At 42.0% G+C, this 25436-nt stretch overlaps 1 protein-coding gene across 2 annotated transcripts; it reads right to left on the bottom strand.

Annotated features, from left to right (window-relative positions):
• Nucleotides 1-47: 47 nt before the first annotated feature.
• abl1 (c-abl oncogene 1, non-receptor tyrosine kinase) lies at nucleotides 48-25436 on the bottom strand. Of its 2 annotated transcripts, XM_068333945.1 has the most exons (12): nucleotides 24908-25436; nucleotides 24090-24473; nucleotides 9266-9430; nucleotides 8208-8503; nucleotides 5496-5768; nucleotides 5180-5264; nucleotides 4776-4953; nucleotides 4376-4560; nucleotides 4116-4268; nucleotides 3940-4029; nucleotides 3712-3840; nucleotides 48-3295 (listed from the first exon to the last, which is right to left on the bottom strand). In XM_068333945.1, exons 2-12 carry the CDS (start codon nucleotides 24214-24216, stop codon nucleotides 1617-1619), a joined length of 3360 nt encoding a protein of 1119 aa, XP_068190046.1. In that variant the 5' UTR covers nucleotides 24217-24473; nucleotides 24908-25436; the 3' UTR covers nucleotides 48-1616. The 2 variants fall into 2 exon arrangements, with proteins under 2 accessions (XP_068190046.1, XP_068190047.1); XM_068333946.1 differs by lacking the exons at nucleotides 24090-24473; nucleotides 24908-25436 and adding an exon at nucleotides 12704-13380.

Raw genomic sequence — 25436 nt, 5'->3', positions numbered from 1 at the left:
CACTTTTTGCTGAGAAAAGGATAATACAGAAGAAGCACTGGACTCGATTTATGTATTTCAAGTAGCACAACTGCTTTGTATTTTATTGCAACAAAAATTGCACCAAGGCAAGAAAGAAAACACAAAAAGAAAAATATATTTACAAAGGAAAGCAAAGTTTGTCTGCAAAACTGGTGAGAAGGCTGAGACAAAAGTAAAGTAGTGGTATGGTTGTTAAAGAGGAGGAATAATTAAAGAGCCAACCAACATTAGCAGTACCATGTTGAAGTGAAGGCAGCTTACAGTTGACTTGTCGTCAGACGGCACACGGGGTGAGACGACTACAGCACAAATACTGGAAATGTCCAAGCATTGCAGAGGAGCACAAAGGACCATAAGTTAAAGAAGGATGTCATTAGTTCTTATATAATGGTCAGCTTGTCACTCATACAATATTTTATAGGACGAGTGATAAATCTTAACATTTCAGTCCAGTGTTTCCCCCAGTGTGTTATCTGTATATTTTTCTCCTCGCTGGGGTAGAAAAGCCTCTGAAACAGCATTTAGAGTACTAACCCTTAAACCATCAACATTAATAATTTCAGGCAAAGAGGCCCTTCAGTGGTTGGAGAAGCACTGTTTCAGTCTATGATCCCTCTTTACAGAAATGACAGCATGCTGCTACGTAGGCTGAGCTGCTGCTGATGGCTTTTGTGACTGGCATGTACAGGAAGTTCAATCAAACTTAACAAAATCAGGTCCAGTTTAAGGACAACATAAAACAAGATCCACTGAGTTGTAGATCACACACCCTGGTCCCTCTCCAGTGCAGCCTGGAGACAAAGGTTTTTTGGTAATGGCAAACATTTTTAAGCCAACATAAAAAAATCAGCACAGCTATTCCTAACCACATTTCTGCACGTGTTAAATGCCGAGTCTTCAACAGCTTTTTCAATTGTGTTTAAGGCACTAATTGCTACCGAAGTGTGCAGTGAAGCATAATGTGCTCTTTCCACGTCATTGCTTGCTCATTATTATGGCACAAGGTTGCAAATACTGCGAAAAACATTCATGTAAAACAAACACTGACACATTATCATCACTTAGCACACAACCTGTTGCTGATGACACAGTAAAAAAGCAATAGGAAATGTTTGAGCGTGAGTTTATAGATGCTGTGATTCCAGATGGCCTCTAATTTTTTACAAACAAACACTGAACATGAAAATCTGTCTTTATATGTTAGAAGACATCCTAAAGAAAGATGAGGTTAGGTGTTTGGTTTTTTTGCTCATTGTCATCTGCATCAATGTAAAATCAAATATCAACAGTGATGGAGATATTTGGAAATGGGTACGAGCGTTTTTATAATGATTGGTGAAAAGTTGTTTTGGCCAAGTGTTCCAAGGTTAATGCTTTTCAAAACTGAAAACCTTAGATTCCACCCTCAATAACCACAGGCTTTAAGTATTTCAGAGTGTCAAACCTACACTCCGCTGCTGCTCTTCTGAGGGTTTTACCCTCAGATCTCCAACATGAGCTCAGGATGAACCCCAGTCCACATGCATGCCCAGAAACAAGGGGAGTGTCAATGCACGCATCACTTTCAAATCTTCTTACATACAGATTTTACGCCGCTACCTCTGAACAATGTCACTGATCTCTTTGACAGAGGACAGCAGCTTGCTGAAGTCTTGCTGCACATTGGCGCCCCCTGTGGCAGTGGGGCAGATTTGCAGCTCACGAAGACTGCTCTCGAGCTTGTTAATGGCCTCACGGAAAGCGAATTTGTTCCTCATCTGCTGTATAGAGTCCACGTAACTCACGCAGTACTTTGATAGGTTCTTGCCGGCCTCCAGTACGGCGCTGTGGCTACCCGTCTGCTCCGAGTTACGGCAAATTGCCGTGCGGAGCAGTTCCGTGCCTTCCAGCACCATCTCGCGAGTGACTGCTGAGTTGGGGGTGCGCTCGGCAGCTTGGCGGTGTGCCGTTTTGCGAAGCGAGCGTCGAGTATTCACTAAAGGGATGAAAGCGGTGGGTGAGTTCTGATCACCAGGGGAAGTCAAGGAAGAAGAGAGGCCTCCTAGGCTCTGGCAGGAGAGGGAGGTGGTCACTGAAGATGAGGAGGTGGAGGTTTTTAACGGTTGAGGTTTGGAGGTGGAGCCCAGGGGCAGCTTCTTGGAGCCCTCACCGATGGGTGAGCGGGCTTGGTCACTGGCAACGGCTGTGTGGTGGGGCTCTGAGAGGGAAGAAAGGCCCTTACTTTTACTGTCTGAGGTGGTGGATGCGGGGGAAGGGAGTTCTTGTGTGGGGCTCCGTGAAATCTTGACCGTCTTGGCATTGGTAGGTGGTGGAGGGGGGGCTGGCTTGGGTTTCTGTAACTTTGATCTTTCCCGGACAGATGAGGAGTCCGCAGTGTGCTTCTGTCTGCGAGCCCGGCACTCTTCTCCGGCCGCTCCCAAAGCAGGGAACACATTGGGCTTGAGCAGCTCAGCATGAAGAGCGCTGGTCTTAGAGTTCTCCAGACCCGGCAACCCTGGTCTTCTGACGACCTTAGGAGTTAATGCCTGGGGACTAAAACCAGGGCTGGGGTCGGTATCTTTGCCTAAGAAGGTCGAGGAAACATCTGACGTGATGGTTAAACGTGGTGGGGGAGTTAGGGTGCCCATCCGTGGGGCGTTCTCCCCTTTTTGCTCATTGGTTCTCTTGCGTGGCAGAGCAGGCTTGCCCCCGAAGGTGCCTGAGTCGAAATGGCGCTGGCCGAGGTCTCGCGGTAACGTGACAGACTTCCATTCAGTGCCATCCGGGCCAGTTGGCATGCTGGAGGACCAGAGAAAGCGCTTTGAGTTAGACATGGATTCCTCCTCACTGGGTGGTGTTGTGGCTGCTTTTCCTCCTGGTCCAGGCACTGCTGGAGCTCCCTTTTTCCTGGGAAACAAAGGTCCTGGGTACGTAGGAGCCCCATTAGTGATGCCCGCTGTCCCATTATTGTTTGACTTTGCAGTGTCATGGCTGTGTGTAATGTCATTAATAGTCAAAGATGCACCATTGTTGAGGGAATCACTGTCTCGGGGATCTGGAGTCACACCTCTCCGATCGGGGTGGAGGTCCATCTCTCTGAAAGACGAGCTGCGTTTGGGGGGAGCTGGGGCGTTCTTTTTCTTCTTCTTAATGAGACTCAGAAAGCCGCTTCCACGTGTCTTGTCTTTGTCTTTAGGTAGCAATCGGTCATCCTCATTCAGGTTACTGTCCAGAAGGGGGCGCTCTTTCCTGGGGAGCATGGGCGATGACACAGCTGCTTCTGGCTCCACCGGGTCTGAGGAGAAGCCCGAAAGGAACCAGGGAAAACATTAGAGATAAGGATCAGTTTTTTTCTTTTTACTAATAATCAAACAGAAATTGCAAAATTCTTTGATTAGAAACAAAAATGAAAATCGAAACTTTTCCAGAGAAAACTGAGCGAATGTTTCAGAAGTAAAAGTAAATTCCACTGGCCTTAGCCCTGTGGTCACAGCCAAAGTTCTCAGACTGCACTGCATTTCACTGGGTGTTAAAAGCTCAGACGGTCTTAACTCAAACGGAAACTCAGGAGTTTTTTCAAGTATTTTTATTAGAGTAACAATTATACACCACAGTCCTTATATTCCTTACAATATATTCCTTATATTCCTTACAGTATAATAAGTTGCAGCACCAAGGACAGGAGTAACTGTGGATGTAACCGAATCTCACCTGGACTGTCACCGTCCCTGTTGTCCATGTTTTTCCGAAGAGTTCTGGTTTTGGTGGGTAGCTCAGGAGCCTGCTGAATAGAGCCTAACGTCACCTTCTTCCCTTTCTTGCCCAATTCCTTTTCAACCTCTAAAAAAATGCAAATCAAGATTTGTCAAGCAACCAGACATTACTTTTGATGCGTTATCACCCCATGTCATACTTGATATTGAATGAAGCAGCACTGACCATCAGAAATGCTGGATTCCTGAAACATGGTCTCAAAGGCCTGGTGTGTTTCAGCAAAGGATGGCCGTTCTGCAGGGTTCCACCTCCAACCTGGAAAGAGAAACAATTAAAAATTCATCCCAGCAAAACAAAGTGGAATAAGGTACCTTCGGTGAAAGATGAGTTTTTCTTCTCACAGGCTGTCATGAGCTCATAGACTTTCTCTGGGCAGCCCTCTGGCCGGTCCATACGGTAGTCTTTTTCCAGCAGCTCATACACTTGGGACAGGTCAATCCCGGGATAGGGGGACATCCCATAGGTGGCAATCTCCCACAGTAACACTCCAAATGCTGGAAAAGCAGGAATTCAGACAGGTGTATGTGGTATAAACATTATGATATGAAAAACCTGAGAAGACAGCATTGATTTTACTGTATGTGGATCAAATCAATCTTACCCCAGACATCAGACTTAATAGAGAACTTATTGTAAGCAAGGCTCTCGGGAGCGGTCCACTTGATGGGGAACTTGGCCCCAGCGTGAGCTGTGTAGGTGTCTCCTGTCATTAATCTGCTCAGGCCAAAGTCTGCAACCTTCACCAGTTGGTTCTCCCCTACGAGACAGTTACGGGCAGCTAAATCCCTGCATAAGACATTATAAAGAGGGGAACAATGAAAAACAGGAACTCCTTGCAAAAGGGTGTCAACTGAATAAAATGCGACTATTAGTAGGAAAGGTCAGTACAGTCAAAGGAGAGAGAACAAGACAACAGACATTACAAGTGTGTATGCTCAAGACTAAAATGGAGCAGACTAACAAAAACATGTTAGATTGAAGTGTCGGTTTTTTAAACCCACCTGTGTATGAAGTTTTTTTTCTCCAGGTACTCCATGGCTGAGGAGATCTGTGTGGCCATGTGGAGCAACACTACTGCATTGACCTCCTCTCTGTTGCATTCCCTCAGGTAGTCCAGTAGGTTACCATGAGTCATGAACTCCGTGATAATGTAAAACGGTGGTTCCCGTGTGCAAACTCCTGCAAATCAAAATATGTTCGCTGTTACAAAGTGATTTGTCTGGTCACTCATTTGGATTTAATGCAGAAAATTTTCATGGTCGTAACCTTGACTCCATACCAGCAGAGGAGATCGGATCAAACACAAATTCATTCTGTATATAAGTAAAGATGACGTATTTTTGTTCTATCATCGAGACAAATTTAAAGAGTAATGATGTTACGCAAGCAAGGGTTCCGAACTTACCTAACAGTTGTACCAGGTTGGGGTGTTTGATCTCTTTCATGACGGCCGCCTCCTTGAGAAACTCCTCCACCTCCATCGTATCCTCCTGGACAAAGTCATTTGGCAAGAAAGGGAGTGAACACAAATGCTGTTTGCAGTTGCATTCAAATGACAGCAGATGGGAGCATTATTCAGCTGGTTTAAATATATCAACACAGAGTTTTTTATGCGAGGACTGTCGTCACCGGACCAGATGGTTACAAAGTTTAGAAGCAGTTGGCACCCACAGATAAATCAACATTTTCTTGGCTGATCCATTTTATCCATTCCCTCTTACTTTTAATGTCTTCACAGCCACAGTGAGGTTGTACTTCTTCCAGACTCCCTCGTACACTTCCCCGTACTGGCCCCCACCCAGCTTGTGCTTCATGGTTATGTCAGTGCGCTCCATCTCCCACTTGTCGTAGTTGGGAGAAACTCCATAGATGGTGGGTTTGTTGCGCTTTGGCGCTGGGTAGTGCAGCGTGGTGATGAGGCCGTCGGCCATCGTGGAGTGGTGGTGCACCAGCTCTGCCAGCGTGTTGAAGCGGCTTTCTGATGAGACGTATAGCTGGAGTGGAAGCGTATAAGAGGTAAAACGTGTTAAATGTATGAGTCATCATTTGATTTGTGGATAAATAAAAGATAGATTGTTTTCAATGACAAAACACAGATTTGAAGAAATTCCATGGGGAGTTTTAAATTATGATGGCTATGAAATGATTATCAATACAGTATAAAAGTGGCGAAGTGGTCCCAAATGTTTCATAACACATACACCTTGTGTTTAAATACATTAAAGTTGTAGCTTCTAGATCATATGGAAATGACACATGAATATCAGGCAAAACCCCACTGATACGGCATAAAACTAATAGGTCTGGACAAAACAACACTTAAAGGTTTTCTTCATAAAGAAATGTCTGTTCATTGAAAACTAACAAGACATTGGTCAGGAAAGCTGGTAGAGGGAAGGTCATTGGTCAGGGTTCAGTGCAGATAATCTTTTCCATTGTCCAAGTCTTATGTAACCTCAAAAATGATCTTCTGTGTCATATGTACTGTGCATTTCTTTACATTTGAGCAAGTTCTTTGGCCAAACTGAAGGCATGTGGAGGAAATCTTGCATGAAATGAAAAGACCTTTGAAATCTAAAGAGGATTTAATGCACAGTTAGCTGCTCTTTTGCCCTACATGGCCACATGGAAAGCAAAACTATCCATTGACTAACATAAAAACCCGAGTTATCTGGAACAGTATTAAGGACCATCAATGTTGGGAAAAAAAAGCCGAAGTAAACTTAATTATGGGAGACAGAACCAGCCCAATAGACGAGACCAATAGGTGGCTGGTTTGTGCCCCCGTGGCCACCAGGTGGCACCCAAAATAACTTAAAATGTCTCACAAGAACACTTCCATTTTTCTTATTTATTTATTACATCCCGCGAAGCGGTGATGTATTGTAATTGTCAGTGTTTGTGTTCGTCCGTCCGTTTGTCCGTCCACCAAATATCTTCACAACGGTTGCAGATAGAAAGATGAAAGAAAAAGCATATTACTCGGGCGGCAAAGGGGATGAAAATGAGATGATGATCTTGACCTTGAGAAAACTAGGTCAAGTCAAATTTCAACTTTTGTACTCATTGGGGATTTTTGGAAGATAGTCTCGTGATACTGTACGCGCATTCTACTGGCTGACGGCATCCGGAAGTGTGCTGCGTTCTGCGAGTCTCGGACTTCCGTGAGACACAAAAGGGCTCTAAACAGTCGGTAAGAGTGTGGGAACAGGGAATACAGATAGAAAGTGGTTTAATATCAGTATGGGGAGGGTTAATAAACGTTTTAATTACTGCAAATAATGAGATAAATAGTTTGTCGCTCTATTGTGGAATTTGTTAATCGCATGTGGTTCCTGGAGCGCATTAACCGCGAGAAACAACGGCACACCGTATACCTTTTTAGGTACACATTTCTGAAACCTGAAGAGATATAAACACAAAACAAAAAGCGACATTTTCAGGAAGCCAGAGGCACAAAAATGTGTAGATCAGGGTAAAATGTTGAATTCAGGGGTGTCGCAGGATGTTGCAGTTTCTGACTACCTTGTTGTTGTTTTATAAGTCTTCAAATAAATCACAAAAATCTAGCCATTAAGAAGACTATTAAGCTATTTTTCCAGACAAAGGAGTAAATATCTTATATAATTTCTTTTGGAATTTTTCTGAAACTTTTAAGTATCTGTAAATTTCTTACAAAACTATTCTTTGGATGCAATATTAAATATTAAAGTGCTAATTAATACCAGAAGACTCAATATGCTAGTGTGACTTTGGTGTGATGTACACAACACAGATAAAACTAATAACATTATTAATGGTGGTGTTAGATGTCCATTGCATGAATGAGTGCCAATAGGCAACACATTTAGCATGAAAATGCAAATCAAATTTAAAGCTTGAGCTGGCTCTGATGGGAGAAATCTATCACACCAGACTCTTGAGTTTTAGCTCTGTGGGAGGATGGAAAACAATACAAGATTGGGAACTGTGTGCATGTGTGTTTTTTACGTGTGTGTGTGCATACTTCTGCTGCATCTGTCGGAGCTAATGCATGTCTTAGCATGGGCGTCAGTGTCTGACTGGCCTCATGTCTGCTGGCCATTATATGAAGCACAGTGGTGGTTAGAGGCATTCTTGTCATAGCTGGCGTTCTTCAAGCTTGCTCACCTCGCTGCATCACAGGCAGGAGGGTGACACAGCCAAAATGGCAAAGGCCGCTCAACTGACATGGTGTTTAGACAGAAATTCACAGACGGAACTATCAACGTGTTTGTGGTGTAAAATAGAACAGAACAGTATGGCCACAGCAGCTGCTGATAATAAATAAAATTTTGTGCTTTTCATCAGAAAGTCACCAGTATTTTTTTTTTTAACATAAAATATTTACAGACATGTCATTAACTGTGCAGATGACATTCTCGGTGTATGCCTCTGCGTGTGATGACTCCCACCTTGCTGTCAGACGCAGTGTTGATCCTGTAATGGTAGACTCTCCCCTCGTACCGCAGAGAGATGGACCTCTGGCCAGGACTGCTCTCGCTCTCACGGACCAGGAAGCTTCCATTAATGCCCGAACTGAGCAGGTACTCAGCCGCATTGCGTGACACGGGTCCGTGATACCAGCTGTGCTTCTCCAGGCTGTTGACAGGAGTGATGTAGTTGGACGGCACCCAGCCCTGGCCGTTTTTAGTCTGCGCCTCACACCACTCGCCATTGTGGTTGTAGCCCAGCACACGCAGCTTCTCCCCTATTCAACATTTGAGATCAGAATTCAAAGTATTATCCTTATGTGCAGCTCGGCATATTAACATTAGTTGAATTATAACACAACAGACCATTCCTGGAATTCTGAGATTTTTATCAAAGTGAGGGTCCTAGTAACTGTTCTTGAGATTAACACGCGACCATAGCTTTGGAAAGAACTGAACTGTTTTAAATTAGACATGCAGGAATTCACAGTATCTAATGTCATACTTCCTCATTTCATAAAGCAACGTCTTTATTTTTACACCAATCTGAAAGCCTCCACTCAAGAAATGCATGTTTCCTTTAGCACAGGCTTTAAATTCCACATTGAAATCACAGCAGAGGGATTGTTTCTGCATTGCAGCTCATTATTATATTATGAACCTCAGAATTTCTGTTGAACGAGGACAATTTCTTGTTTATTCCTGTGCATATGTTCCACCACTTCCTTCCCTTGTTTGTCTGTGCGATCCATCTGTGGTATTGTTTTACAGTCGCTTCAGAGGAAGAAAACAACCCACGTGTGAAACCATCGTCAGGAAGTGAGAGTCAGATGGGAATGAAGACAGAGAGGGAAGCAGACGGAAGGCAAATACGTAAACAGATTCCCATTGAGATTCAGAATTTTGTGGGGACAAAAGCATTACATCTGAATTTCATGGTTCATGTCAGTACCAACATCCACCAATCTATCTTTGCAAAAATATATAGATTGTTTAGTATTAGCATCAAACTAGTTTAAATAACAGGACTGTTTCTTTACCTTTAGTAATGCTAAGTGTGTTGTCACCACTGGCCACAAAATCATAAAGCGCGACAAACAGGTTGGGGTCATTCTCGCTGGGTCCAGCCAAAAGGTTCTCTTTGGAGTTCCAGCGAGCTGCTTCCGTCAAACCCTGACTCTCAAAGTCTGGTCTCTGAAGAGCTTCTGAAAACATAAAAAAGAAGAACCAAATTAGCAAACATGCAATTCAATAAACAGTGAGGGGGGGACATCAAACTGCTTCACCGTGAAGGTGATCTGGATGTGTTTGGTTGTCAAGTGGCTGTCCTATGTGTAATGACTTAGCGACAAAATCAACTTGTCTCTCTGTGTCATTTTAACCTCTTCCACATCCTCTTCGCCTGGGTCACGTTCCGGCGAAGAGGCCCTCGGCTCAGCAAAGAATCAGATCATGTGATCTACCCCGTCCCTACTGTCTTCATAACTTTTCATTTCCGGGATTATCTTTGCTTACCTTTCTTAAATACCTAGACTACCACCACACACGGGTCCATGAGAATGCTTCTCAGTACGAAATCTTCACTGGAACTGTGCTTTCAGGAAATGAAGTGCTTTAACTTACAGTTATGTGACAAGCATAGCATGAGTTATAACAATGACAACGATGCAAAAGACAATGGAAACTGTTTGAGAGGGTAAAACTACTTGAAGATTTTAATTCCCAAACGTGGGACTGAACTGGTGACTCACTCAGCTGTTGTTGCACATGTTGTAGAGACATCTTAGATTTCATTCAACCCCCCCCCCCACACACACACACACACCTTCCCAACTCACAAACACCCACGTCTTTCCAACAGTGATTAAACTCAACCTTTCCTTACAATTCTTCAAAAATGACCGTAACAAGAGTCATCCGATGCTGATGTATTTCCCCCCTACGACACTGGAATATGACATCTATTCCAGTCCTTTGAGACAGTCACTATAAAATTGACATTTTAAATTACTCTGCAAAAATTGTTTGAAAGATGTCTTTCGAGTTCTAACAGAAACACTAGTCCAACAAAGTTTCCTGATGTTGTCGATGCTGTTGGGAGAAAGCAAGTAGTCTGAGGGATTAGCACATGATGGCTATAATGATACTTATTAGAGAAAGTCTATGGTCTCTTCTCGAAGTTTAATAATACATACACACATAAATAACTGATTGTTGTAGCAATTTTTTTGTGTCGGTTTAATAATGTTATGTACATGCAAATTAAAATATATGTATATGCAAAATCACTTCGCGAAAGAAAACGAGGCTTAGGTGTGAAAAAGAAATGATTAATCTGTATGAATTCATTAACTTTGACGAGAACCTGGCAGTTATCCTACGAAAGATATAATGATATGACATAAGGAGCCTGGTTTGTGACGTGGTTGAGGCTAACAGCACTCATAATCCTTCCCTAAGGGGTGATGGGAAGGTTTGGATTCAGAGGCAGTTCTGTAATATCAGTCATAGAAGAAAAGGAGTGTCAATTGGTTAGAGTACCGGTAACTCGCCGGTACTCTTAACTTGCCTGGCTCAACAAAGAGCCAGGCGAGTTATTCAAAACTATGAGCACCACTGAAAGGAACAGGAACATCTCCAGGCTGTCATGACACTGTTGATAAGTTGCAGACATCAGTGCATTGAAAGGCCAGTGAAAGAAACCTTCTGCCAAGGTAGCCTCAGTGGGCCAACACACTCTGGACTTCTTTTAGGTCAAAAATGCTGTCAGCTGGGTTTCAATCCCAAAAAAAACGTGCATTTCGGAGCAACAGCTGGAAGTGCTTTTCGAAGAAAACAAAAATACATCTATGTGCTTTGAGCAGGAAAACTTTGTAGTCCCAAAACAATTCTGTATCACACAAGACCCCACCTTTTCTAAAGGAATAGCTTTAAGCACAGAATGTAGGTCACAGACAGTCATTCAGTTTACTATAGAGGTGCTGTGACTCCTCAAATCTACACATATGATTTATTTTTCACGAAGATATGTTTGGAAGGTATAGCTCTGATACTTTTCTGGATGTGTTTTTCTGGCCAAAATTGAGGATAGAGATTAAGTAACACAGAGAAAGAGGCCGATAATGCAGAGCAGGCTGGGAAACAAAGAGGACAAACCATGTGTCGTGAGTTTGGCCTGGTCATTAAATGTGTGGGCAGCACATTCTAGCAGGTCATGCCACACATGTCCGCTTTACAGTCCCAAATACCACAGCTCTTTTAGAGAGGGTGACGGCAAAGTGACACATGGATGGTGACAACACATGTGCAAAGACGAAAGACAATAAAAAGTGGGTGAGAGAAGAAATAAAAGCCCATTATCTGACTGGAGTAACGGCAGCGTGTCCTGACTGCGTTAATGAGATGATGCTCAAAATGATAAACATGAGAATTCCTAGCTTTCGTGACACTTTTGTGTATTCTGGATCCAAAAATGACTTATCAAGTTTCTCTACCAATGTATCTGAGGGTGGCGGACATCGGAGAATGGATTCAGACATTACATTTTAAGTCGGATATATAACTTTAATGACGGATGTTCAGATTAGCGCTAATGGATCAAAGTGGTGAAGTGCCATTTCCTTGTTTACATGGCATCATATATTAAAGTTGTATTTACCTCTTCTTCAATCTAATGGTGGAAGATGACTAATATGTGTAAAGCCTGTACCTCTAGCTTTGTAACGCAGCATCTCAACATGTACCTGGAAAATAGAGACCCTTGATCACCATCACACACTTCTGAGGGAAGCATGCTGGGACTCCAAACTCTATTAAATCATTTGGTTGCGCAATATTTGATCCACAGAAGAGTTTCTTGAGTCTTTCATCATCATCAGTTACCATGTTGATCATGCAGGGACGCCATGTGCCATGGATTTTTTTTTCAAATACACGTTACGTTCAGTTCTTTACAGATAAATCAATTATTGACTTAAATTTAGACCAAGAACAGTCTGATTAAAAGTGAAAAATAACTAGTACATGTATTAAACAGATCAAATGAAGAACATCCAAGTTCTGGAACTCTTAAACAAAGCTCAGCCTGAGATCAGATCCCCTTTCCTCCTGGTAAACCAGTGTTAAGTGGAACACGATCAGGAGTCAAATTTCCTTGTATTCTCTCCGCCGTCTCTTTTTCCACTTCTTTCCCCCACAGCTAGCCAGTGTGTCTGGCCTCCCTCGCCCTCCCCTGTGCTTACTTTCTCCTTTCCCCTCCCCATTCTTCTGTTTCCACAGAGCCGAGGTTCATTGTTGAGACTTTACAAACTGATATTTCTTCTTTTAACTTTCAAAGGAAATATCTCCAAAGTCACAGATGTATTTTTCCCTTACTGATATCCCCGATTTAATTATTGTTTCTATTTATCCAACATAAACTTCAATCCTGCGGCCCAAAGCTAAAGGACAACACTATAACCATCACAAAATATTCTTACCTTCCAAGTAGCAGCTGGAGGAGGAAGAGAGGCCTTTTTTAGATTTACACCCCACCAATTTTAGGCATATCTCCAACATTTTCATTTGCTTTCTTTCCCTTCCCGTTGGAAAATGTTGCTGTTGGTTCAAGTCAGACGTCCTTAGAACGTTTCTCCTCTAACATGTGTCCGACAGCGGAAAATTTCAAATGCAAGGGAAAACGTCACCAAGCTGATAAACACACCGAAATATACTGGATTTGTTTTTTTACTCCTCTTTCCAGCGGTGAAAAATCTTTTTTTTCTCTTCACTCCTTTACAAACAGAAAAAGCAGAGTCTACTGTCCAGTTAGATCTATCAACTTTCTCTTCTGAGCGGCTCCATGTTTTTTCCCCCTCTTTTGTTTGTTAGTTTTTCCACTAGGTCCAACTTTTGTAGGACACAACTATCTTGAAGGTGCAGGATCTGTCCAGGAGCTTTGTAGACTTGTAGAGTTGTCACTCGAGTGGGCAGTGAGGCAGCGAGAACAGTGCCATTCCTCTCGGCTGTCCCGGGTGTGAATGTGTATCTGGGACCAAGGGACTACTCGTGGCTCCAGCTGCCAACAAAGGGCCTCTTTCAAGCTCAGCCTGCTGCACTCAATGACATCAGCTGAGCCCTCCCACCTCCAGCAGCACACACACAATGAGAGGGAGAGGACTTCACTACACACACACACACACACACACACACACACACACATACACACACACACACGCGCGCACTAAGAAGGACACAAACAACACCGCACTATCACGCAAATTTCATGACAGCGTCCGAGAAAACTACTGAGACTCCGTTGAAATCTTTGAAGCTCGGGTCGGGCCCAGACCTTAAATAGTGCTTCCTTTCTGTTGAAGTCATGAGATGATACAAGATGCTCCTCCCCCAATTTTTAAACCCCCCTTCCCCCCTCTCTCAGTGTCTTTTCTGCTGCTCTATTTTTCTCAACTGTGCTTTTCCCCCCTCTCTCTGAAATGTTTACAGGTTGAGGAATCACTTTTGGATATGATTGATAGAGTCATAGTTCAAGCACTTTATCATAAAAAAGACAGCAAGGAACAAATAATCCTTAACAGTTTCCATCCCCTAAAGGAAGGTTCATTTGAAACAGCTAATTTCAAATGGTATATAAGCAGCCAACACTTTCCTCACAGTATACCTGTAGAGAAATGCTGCTGACGGCCGGTTATTTCAAAGAGCGACTGTATGTGAAAGGAACAAATAATTCTTTGCAGAAGAAAAGGCGTCTTGCGACACAACACAACTCTTCTGTCTTTTGTCAGCTCCCCCAGTGATAAACAACTCCTTCGGAGGGTCAATAACACAAAACCTAGTGCAAGAGAATCAACTGAAAAGGCTGCATGTGCGATGGAATCGTCGCTGTAGCTGAGCTTAGCATGAATCGGGGGAAACGTCATGTTTTCATTCCTTTAAAAGGTCTCTGGAACCGGTAACGATAACAATTGTGTAATATTGTGATACCATTAGATCACTGTATTCTCTGAGATGGTTCTCTTAATGTGGAAATCTCATATCATTGTAACCTCAATTGTTGTTTACATCTCAACCAAACCCAGGTCCACCTTTTCCTCACTGCTAATTGCAATGAGATTCTTTTTCTTTTACCATCGCCGACCGCTGCATACATCCACCCTCAAATATTGTTTCAGTCATCTCTTCTGACACCTTTATATAAAACAGGTAAGAAGTATGTGTTGAGCAATGAGTGAGCAATCTACAAAATATAAAGACATGACCTTTATTATAACCCCATTCAATTTAAATAAAGCAATTGAACTGGATTTGAGAGACTCCTGCTTTTATTGTGATTGCCTTTTGTCTTATCGCTGGATATAGCACCCAACTCAAATCTTTTCCGCTGAACACTAATTCATTCCAGGATCCTGTTAAGTGCATTAAAAGAGTTGATGAGCGTCATTATGGTGAAGCTTCAGACCACAAGAGCATCTGTAATCTACTGACTATGTCTGGCAAATATTTAGAACAAACATCCCTCTGGTGATAAGAAGCCCACTCAAGTGAGGGTGGTTGCATACCCGTCAGAGCTGCCTTGATGACACCATAGCATGTTTTGGTGACAAGCCAGTTTCCCAAATGATCTGCTTATTGGAATTTCCAATCTAGGTAAAGGCCGTCGTAAAACAAACAACAGACAATGCAAATCGATTACAAACTTCAGCAGAACTTCACTTGAATGGACGGTAACAGATAAGTCAAGTACGGTACTTCGATTCTCACATCCACATAAATCCAATGGCTGGCCCTGCACCGGACATTTCAAGCTGAGTACTGCAGGAAGACAGACTTACTGGTCTATTTGGCGAGAAATACAAAAAAAAGAACAATGAACAGATGTTTCTGAAAGTCGATTCACGTGTCATGGATTAGATGAGAAATATGAGGAGAAAAGAAAGAATCGAGAAAAAGTACATTCAAAGACTGTCAGAGCAACGATCCAGTTCTACAAGACACTGCCTGATATAAGCTATTATTGCCTGTGTTTACGAGCAAGCTTGATTATGGCTGGGCATGTAAGTATAATGTGTGTCTTATTATGCTAGCTTTGTGGGAAGTGACAGACTTCTGACAGTCAGGAAAGACCTCGAAATGTAGGAGGGAAGAGTTGGGCAAAAGGTGCTCTTCAAATATAGTCTGAATTTCCCCTTTGAAACCTCTCTGCTGAAAAACACTAAGCTCCAGTTTGTTTAGTTGCCCACCACACCGGTATCTTCCAATGTATTTGCAGTTTTAAGTTAATCCAAAAAAAATCAAAGATTTTGAGAGAATGTTGCCAGGTTCAACCAAACCAATACAAAAAAATGAAGACCAGAGATATGAATGAGGAATGACACTTTAGTAATAATAATAACTGAAGTAACCATTAAAGGCCAGACAAAATATTGATAGAGCAATATGTTGTATTACTGTACGTCCTCCATTCCAACCCATTATTGATTCACTGATGCCAAATATTGATTGAAACATTCAGGTGCTCCAAACAGATAAAGTTCTCGAACTACTTCATGACTCCTCTCGGAGGCATTTACAGAATGAATGGGAGTAAAGTGGGGGTAAGATAAGCAACGAGCAAGGAAGAAGAAGCAAGAGTGCATAGTAAGAAAAAAAATCAGAAAAGTTTTAGTGAAACATAGCCTTGCCCTTTCTTAAAACATCTTAACTCCAAAGTTGTTAAACTCTCCTGCCCTGTTTTGACATTTTCCAGTTCATGGCTATTTAGAGTGATGATGTCACTTGAAGTTGGACTGTCTGTGTTTGTTAAAAAAGGCAACAAGAATAGACTCAATGCACTTTTTTGCACATAGTTTCATTTTGGTAGTCAAATTTGGTGAAACTGACCCCATAATACTATGATTATGCAAGTTGTGTTTGTTTTTTACCTCAGATGTTTCTCCTTCTGTTGCAACATATCATAGATGATCGTCTCACGAGCTGCCAGGTATTGCAGAACCCTTCCTAGTGTTCTCTATATATCAATGTATCATGGAGCTGCAGGTGAACCCAGCTAAATGCATCAAAATAACAGATTTGACATGATCTGAACAAAAAGTACAGATCAGTAGGCAGTAATCTTTACACCTCAAGCTACTGCATGTTCGCCAGTTTGGTCTGGCCAATGATGATCTCATTAGCAACTACGGGTATTCTTAAATATTCAGTCGAAGTAGCTTTGTGAGTAAGGACCTCGATAGCCTCCACATCCAGTCAGATGGCATTAGGCATCACTATGGAGATGGTATGACAAACATTTGTGCTCCTCTCATGCACCAACCCAAACACCAATTAAGAAGAAATGCAGGCTTCCTCAAACTCTGAGAATGGCCCGTTAACTCACCGCAGCCACCGAGTGTTGTGGAGACGAGAGGATGGAGGGGAGAGGAGAGGGGCCATAAAAATGGAGGACGAAAGAGGAAAAAAGGTTGCAGATGGAGAAACATGAAGCACATTGTTTGGAAGTGAGCTCACACGAGAATCACTTGCTCACATTTTATAATCCTTGCCATGTATGTTAGCACTTAGCTGATGTATGCACACCCACAGCATGGTTCTCAGCCAATTTCCTCCCATGTATCCCCCCCCCCGCCTTTTTATTGTGATCCTCGAGGAGACAGGTTGTGTGATCAAACTTGGAGGCAGCATCTGCTTGGAAGTAGTCACAATGAGGAAATAAGTAGATATAAGATATTTCAATTTAATCTAAGCGCTAAGTGCTATGACAGTTGCGGATTGCTCACCCTCAAGCATGAGGGCACCGACACACTCACATGTAATCACACCGTCTGACAATGTTAGAAATGTAAACCCACCATCAGCTGGCAAAAATCCTGTTCAAGCATAAGTCATGAAACAAGAGTTATAACTTTTTAAGTTTTCTAATTACAGAGGAGGAGAATGAAAAAAGAAAACAAGTCAGTTCCTGATAGTAACTGGATACTGCACATAATTTCATCACATTCCCTGAATATCAGACAGTAAAAAAGCGGGTATGTGGTGCATGAATGTTTACTAATCTTTACTCAGGGTACTCTGAACACAGCCCGTCTCTGAGGTGTGCAGACCAGCAAAAGCCATTGGCTGCTTTAGTCAAAGGTGAAGGGCTGCAGCATTCAGCGAGTGGTAATATTAAGTTATCGATGTGGACATCAGGAAACTGAGCAAACAGAAGCACATTAGAAAGTGTTTCGATTTGCTTGCAAATTTGCCTCAACAACTTTGATGTGAGACAAAAAACAAAGTTTTTAGTGTCGGTGTCTCATTGTGTTTTGCGTGGAAACAGTGAAACTGACCAAGAGGTCATAAAAACTATTTATAATCAACTATATGCACTCTCACACTCTCTCTAGCTAACCCATTTCATTTGAGTTGACTTATTAACAGTCTGCTGTCAGTTCAGGTTCAATATAATCCTTAATAACAGAGGGGCCAGGCAGACCCAGTTAAACCCAGCTGACCCACTGGAACAGGACTGGAGGAGCCATTTTATCCCAGTGATGGACACAAAATAGGGCAACACAACCCAGATGGTGAGGCTGAACCTTTTCTTATTCCACCACAAGATAGACTCCTGTAGCCTCAGACAAAACTATGTAGTGGCAGAAATATGCAGACAATTCAAATGAATGCATGCTAGCCAAGAGTTAAAATTTCTTATTATGAGCAAACTAAAAAGTCAGGTCAAACGCAGATAAGTATTCATCACTTGTCAGTCAAAATGATGCACTAATCAAATGCGTTGAAGAAGTCTAAAAAAAAGTAAAAGATTCCAGGACAAGTGCTGGAAGTAGACGGTGCTAATCTGGAATTTTCAGAATTAACCAAAAGTACTCAGTTTGACCCTGAGTGCAGTAATTAAAGCGTTTTTCATATTCTGCTGATTTAGAAACCCGCAGCAGAGCCAAACTATTTCAAGAGTTAGAAAGAAAACAGTGAAGGGTACGCGAGCACATATGAGTGGGAGGTTTGCCAGCAATCATAAGAATAAACTAATTCACTAATTCAGCAGCAGGAATGGACAGAGTCAGTAGATGTGGTGTATGTTTTTCCAGACTATTAACCTTAAATGTCTTTGAGATGATATCTAGTTGCTTGAGGAAAGACCCCATTTGTCTGAATGCCCACTGGGGTAAAAACAGAACCAGATACGCAAAGGAGTGACTTCGGCTACAAGGCTCTCAGGCTGCAGCGGTGGAGCTGCTTGGGCTCTTCTTTTTGTCTAAGTGGATCCAGATGCAGCAAGCATAGCATGCCCCCCTCTTTTAGTGAGATGAAGAGGAGCACAACACAACACAAAAAAAGCATAGGACAGGTACAGTGTGAACTGGAGTAGTGAGGGAGAAAAACAACACACAAGTGAAGTGGGTTTCATTAATTCTTGCACAATGGAGATGAAAGATATTTTTCAAATTATAGAACATCTGATATTGTGCAAAAAAAATAATATCAATCTGTTACGAGGGCCCTACTAAGAAGGTCATTACCCTCATGACAAATCATGGTGCCATGGATTATATCCTATAATCTGAGACTCTCTGACCAAGAAAGCTCTTAAAAGGTCTGGATTGGTTTTTCTTTTTCTTTTCTTTTTTACATCAAGACATTTAAGTAGCAGGTTGTCTGCAGAAAAAAACAACAGCTGTGTCTGGTGCCCGCTTGGGTATTGAACAGGCAACAGGGGGTGGGTTGCTTTTCTGTTTGCAAGTATGTGTGAGTGCGTGGACCCGGGTGGGAAAGAGCTCCCACTCTGCATTCCTTACACAACTTAGCAGCAGGGCTTTCAAGATGCATGAGTGTTGTGTACTGTGTGTGTATATATATATGTGTACAGATGAGTGGAAACAAAGATAAAGTGACACGAACAGCTGGCTTTTTATTGTTCTGATTTTAAATTTTTATTGATGAATTGATAGAATTTAGGATTATATTTGGTGCCTTCAGACTCAAAAGAAGATAAGACTGAAATAAAAATTTAAACACTACCTCTACCTAAGTCAAAAATAGGAAAATTTAAGCAATGTTTTTGCGGAGAAAAATCCAAGTTTCTAATTTCTAAACACAATATTTTGAAAAAAAATTCTATGAATACTTTCTGGCCAATCACAAGACCAGATTTCTTCACATAGACTTGCAGATGTTGAAGGGAATCAAAATAACAAAATCCAGAATGAGTCATGACTCAACACGACTGTTTATCCTAAACTGACATGCTTACACTTCCGATTGTTCGGAGCAAGACATTGTGTACTCTATGTAGTTGTAGAAAAGCTTTGGCTTACAGTCTGTTGATTTGGTATCAAATTGTCACTTAATGCACAATCAGAACAACTCAAAACAACACGCGGTTTTTCTTTAGGTACATATGCTATCTGCTGATGTGCTCTTTGTTGAAAACTGATTTGTGCCCTCAATTACACTCGCCTGATATTTATCAATTCAGTCTTTGTACAGTTATGCTATTGTTTTCCAGCTACAAGATAAAAAAAAGACAACGAAAAGGGAGAAAAACAAAACAGGGGATTGAGACAAAGAAAAGAAAGAAGGGGGGGTAACATCAGCTATGTGAGAGAGGAATGCACAAGAGGTCACATTCTTCGCTTCGCCGCTGTGGCTTGCCCTGTGTTCAACTCTCCTTTTCCTCAATGAAACATAGGTAGGATTACTTAATGTGCTTCTGATGCAACGGATGAGATATAAACACCTAACAGAAAACCGAGTGGACCGGTTTGAGAAGCTGATGGTCACGATGCCATTGTTCAGGAATCTATGAACGATACAGTGTGACTAATCAGATGGACCTGTTTGATATTTTTTGACAGAAGTAAAAATTTAAACACTACACCTCACTAGGATAAAACAGAATAAAAACAGGATTAGCAAAGGGCAGACTACCTTGAGTCACACATACAGCTGTTTTAACTAATCATCAACTAAGGTGGTAATAAAGTGGATTCCTTTCCAGGTGGTCAAAGCTTGATGAGAGGGAAAACACTTACTAATCAGCAATGTGTCAACCAGCAAAGGACAAATGTTCCCTCTCACACACACACACACACACACACACACACACACACACACACACACACACACACACACACACACACACACACACACACACACACACACACACACACACACACACACACACACACACAAACGGGTAGACATGGCCGGCCACAATGAGGGACAAGCCATCCGGAGCCTAACAGCTGGTCTAAATGAGTATTACTAGGAGGCACTCACACCTCTTATTCAGCACCCACAGGAATCATGGGTGGAGATTTGGTATCGACATTAAAGACTGGCTTCCAGCTGGTGGCAGACTAAGCATGCAAGAAAATCACAGTGACATCAAATGATGTGAATGAAAGTCTGCAAGGGAGATGTGAAGTCAAGAATTCAGTAGATTTGACAGATTAATCAATGCAGTGACAGAACATAAAATCTCCATCTTAATTTTTTTTTGGTAATTTTAATGAACTGTATTTTCCCCCACAGTGGAAATTATCATTTCACTCTAGCACACTCCACACGTGTATGTGTGCTTGTGCCGGCCCGTAACACACACATAAACAATGTGCCTGTAGACATGCAAAGGATGGGGAAGTAGAGCGGCAGGCAGTGACTTCTACGTGTGCCCAAAATGAGCAGCTTGGTGGGGGGGGGGGGCATGGTGCATTTCTCAAGGGTAGCTCAGAAGTCCTCAGAAGGTGAACTGGCACCTGCCATCGCCAGGTCATAATCCAAATGTTTTGGCCCACTCAGGTCTTGAACCTGCGACATCCAATCCCCAGTCCAAGACTTGGTGGACTGAGCTACAGCCGCCCCATTTACTTAAGATATCTGTGGTATAAAGTTGAAAATTATCACAATATGCAATACGATCTTAACAGGGGTGGCTTATCTACAGCTTGTCTTTATTGTATGCTAATCACTTTTTCCATAATTCACAAAATAGTGAATTGTCGTGTATGACTGAGCACTAAGTTAACGGGGCGCCTTAGACCTTGAACAAACATGATGAAAGCAGATGTCTGAGAGAAACAACAACAACAGAGATTATATTAGAAACAAGAAAGGTACATACAGCTAAATGTACGAAAACATTTCTGGTCTCCAGCACAGATGTGAGTCAAGTATCACTATATATATTGTATACTGTATATGACTGTTCATCAAGCTGTATATAATCCTTAAAATGTAAGTGGAACTCAAACAGGGCAGGTATCCTTTGGCCCCAGTCCTCAGGTATTTCATCTTGGGCACAACTCAGCACAACTAGGCATGATTGAACTGGTAGTGGCAACACCTCATGTAAAACTGCCAATGGAGAAGCCCCATTAGACATTTGATGTGTGTCTTGAGGCCTCCAGCTCCTATTTAATCTAAAACATATGAAACAATGGACAATGGATTCAAAAGCAGCACTCTTGATTGTTCCGAACGAAGGATACCAACCAAACAATGAGTCAAGAAAGCAACTCATCAATAAAAACGAAGCTCTTTGTGTTTTTTAAATTTTACATTTCTTAAAGTTTATGTAGTTCGGTACAGGACTGTGCAGCATTATAATTTGATATTTCCATTTAAGAAGAAGTGGACTGAACGTGTCCATGCACTTTTGTTGCAGGACTTTGTCTCTGGGTCACTGGGACTTTGTGAAAAAGTAGCAGGAAATATATATATTTAAGCAAAATCAGTAACAAAGGCTATCATGATTATTGTGGGAAATTAGGGAGTCAATGAACAAGTAGTAACATGAGTTATTTTCAATGAAAATGGTATCCCAACTCTAAATGCATTTTACAGGAATGAATTCTGCATCAGAAGCAACAGCACACATGATTGCGCAAAATGTGAATGTTTTAATGTAAACAAAATGTGATATCTGAAAAACGTATATATGTGTCATTTCTTCCTGAACAGGAATTGGACACAATTGAACCTCACCTAACCCAAAGCAGCTCTCTTCCCATAGCCAAAGCAGGACCCTCACACATAATATACTACACATCTCATGAAGAACAAGATTTTTGTCTTTTTCATTTCAAGTGAGCCAAATCACTTATATTAAAAGTAAACTAATGAAAATTGCTGCTGTAATTTGATTCTTTTAATAAGCCACCTCACTTGCTATGATCTAAGGTTTTGAACAAGTGTGATACTGGTGTGTGGCCACAGTGTGCACATCTGAAGCTGCTCACAGTGGTCCTCAGTGTGCTCAGGAAGCTTGTGTGTTTTCCCAGACATATGAAAAATTAGAGGGAACATTGCCTGCAACCCCCCCCCAATCTTTAACATGGAACAGCAGGAAGACAAATGACAGCCGTCATCCCTTCACTGAATACAGTAACACAGCAATTTCAATTCCTGCAGCCAGTCAAAAATACTAATTCTGACTTCTCAGAAGTCAAATTCTCTTGTCCTTCATAGTTCAATTACAAATATGAGAAAAAGGAAGGTGATTATTACTCCGTAATAACTGGTCAGCAGAACAACTTCAGACCGAAGGAAATTTTTTGCCAACAGTGACATCACTGAGATCAGTCTAACAGGACACTGTGCTTACCTGAACTACCTGCAGAAAATAACAGCTGAAAACATGATATGTGGGTTATGGTTCCAAAATTCCACTAACCGGTTCCATCTTCTATCCGTGCAAGCTAGCACGAGAGCTCATACCTCTCACCGTACAGTTTTGTACGTGGAGGTGCCAAGAGCAGAGGCAGGTCTTTGCTTGCCTTTGTTGCCTCCATCTCTCTCTCTCTCTCTCTCTCTCAGGCAGCTGCACGCAGAGGTCTGAACCTGCCTGCTGTGGAGCAGCGTGGCGCTGGCTCGCCCACTGTTAACTAGCTGGAGGGAAAAAATTGTGTAAAATCATGTGTTGATATTGCCCTCCTCTTGCAGCGTGACTCACACCCTGCTCTCAGGGTCTAACCTGCTCATCACAGTAGGAATGGAGCAGAGAGGGAAAACAACCATGGCCCATGTCAGTGACCCTTTGCCAAATCTGGTCCACTTACCGGCAAGCTGTTTCATTCTGTTTGTCTGACCTTCCCTGCAATGCCCCCTCTATGTGTTATGCAAGAACCAGGGAAAGTATTTCTGACAATCACAGCTCTACAGACACATTTGGCAAACTTATCAGTTAGCTGGGTGCCTGGTGTGTATCCGCATCTAACACAGGTGATCATTTTGGATTTTTTGTTTTTAATCATATTAATCCCTAAAATAAAAAATGCAACACTGCATCTGTATGTTTACTGCCCAAGTGGAAAAAATGCAAAGTCCGTATTTATAACAAATCCGTAGGACAACAAAATTATACCTTTTTATAATTATATCTACTAGAGAACTCTGCCTTCTGTTCACTAACATGCTTTGAAAAATGTGAAATGGTATTACAAAGGAGAAAACCTAATCCTCTCAACAGGAAAGAAAAAAGCAGAAGGGGAAAAAGGCTTCCTGAAGAGTGCAGTGACAATGCTTTCCTCGTGCAGGAAAACACAGACAGGCCTGCGTTTTAGGTAAATCTATGGAATTAGAAAATATTTAACTCATTCACTAAAAATTTCAAGTATCCTTTAACCTAGCAGCCAAATCAATTTTTCATTTTCTTGTTTATGCAATGCATAATGGCAACCATGTCTTGGTGAAGATGCTACAGAAGCTGTACAACCATCATTATTAGTCCGATTACTACCTGGTCAGTTTACTATGTCAGACCTATCTCATGAATAACAATAATAACAATATGATTATAAGCATGATCAAACTGGTGTCAATGAACAGAAACCTCAGAAGAATATTATCAGGCAAATTATGTCTTACCATGCACAGCAAAGACATTACAGGGCTGACTCCCATGGCGCGATGACTCTCTCCTTCCACCTTTGATGAAGGCTGGTAAACTGGGTCTCCTCTGGTCCCCTACAAACTTCCCCGGCTGCTGCCCCATAAGGGCAGGGTGCCAGGCCGCAGCCGGGACTCTCCAAGATGGACTCAGTTGCTCACTGTCCTACAGTGGGCCAAAGTACAGGAGGAAATCTGGGGAAGGAGAGAACCCTTTTTCCTTTTCTGTCCTCTCCTGGAGTATGGGTGATGTGGGTCACCTACGCAGATTGGTGGAGATTGCTCCACTGTGTCCTTGTTTATCTTGCATTAATGTAGCCTGAGTGCATCAAAGGTTGACCACAAAAGGCATTTTAAGGCAACCTAAAGGATAAAATTATAAAAATTATTTCACTGAGAAAAATATATTACACTTAATCAGGTAACAAACCTTTAAACTTCTTATAAAGTGCTAAAACTATGCTGATTTACACTTACACTCCAAAACACTCAAATGAAATGGACTACTTAAATATGTGCATCCTTGGGTTGAGGCTATAACATCTACTCAAGGAAAATCTGTCTTTGACTATGTGCTAAACGGGATAGAAGCATGTTGTTGTCTGAATGTCCATTTGACGTTATCGACATACAAAAGTAGCATCTCAGCAGAACATGTAGAGGTTTTGAAAGAATTGATAATAAACTATTCTGAATAGCATTATGCACTTAAGTAAAAATGACTCATCTGAAACACAAGCCAAAGCTGCATCACAGAATACAAACTCATGAAGTAATAAGTGCAGATGGACACTTACATGACAAGAGAAGGAATTATAATGTTGATTAGCTGGCGACCTCAGTCCTACGTTGAAGGTAGCCATGGAGGCTAACGTTAGCCCCTAAATGCACACCGAGCACTCAACAGTTGGATTTTACTGGGTCGCTGTTTACACGCTGGTAATAAATGTCGGTCAAGTGCGCTTACATGTGTCAAAAAACACAGTCACTACAATTCCACACTTTACAAATTGTCTTTTCAAAGACAGTGAATTCAGTTTGTTTCAAACTTCCGTGTCCACTCTACCCGTCTTACGGAGTTTCTTCTCTGTGGTACCCGGGCTACAGGCACTTTAATCAAGGAGGAGGTGAAGAGAAACCGAGGAAACTCCGTCGGCCAGAGACCCACGACTCTTTCCGTGAGCTCTGTTCTCTGTTGACCGTCGCCGAGCTCTTCGTTACCGGCTCCTCGGGTTGCGTACTTATTCATCGCTTTCACGTGAAAATCTGAGCAATAAACTTTGGCCGACTGGTAGTAGTGTCGCTGGTGCCGCCATACTTCCATAC

This window comes from Antennarius striatus, chromosome 15, assembly GCF_040054535.1.
Source record: "Antennarius striatus isolate MH-2024 chromosome 15, ASM4005453v1, whole genome shotgun sequence".
NCBI classification, from domain to species: Eukaryota; Metazoa; Chordata; class Actinopteri; order Lophiiformes; family Antennariidae; genus Antennarius; species Antennarius striatus.
The sequence above is the reverse complement of the archived record's forward strand: the minus strand, read 5'-3'. Positions and strand labels throughout refer to the sequence as shown.

Coding starts and splice junctions, on each gene's coding strand:
- abl1 (XM_068333945.1), bottom strand. CDS start 24,216: ATGGGGCAGCAGCCGGGGAAGTTTGTAGGGGACCAGAGGAGACCCAGT. Junction 5,769..8,207: donor ACACTGCGTCTGACAGCAAG/GTGGGAGTCATC, acceptor CTTCCACTCCAG/CTATACGTCTCATCAGAAAG. Junction 3,296..3,711: donor CAGGGACGGTGACAGTCCAG/GTGAGATTCGGT, acceptor GCTTCTCCTCAG/ACCCGGTGGAGCCAGAAGCA.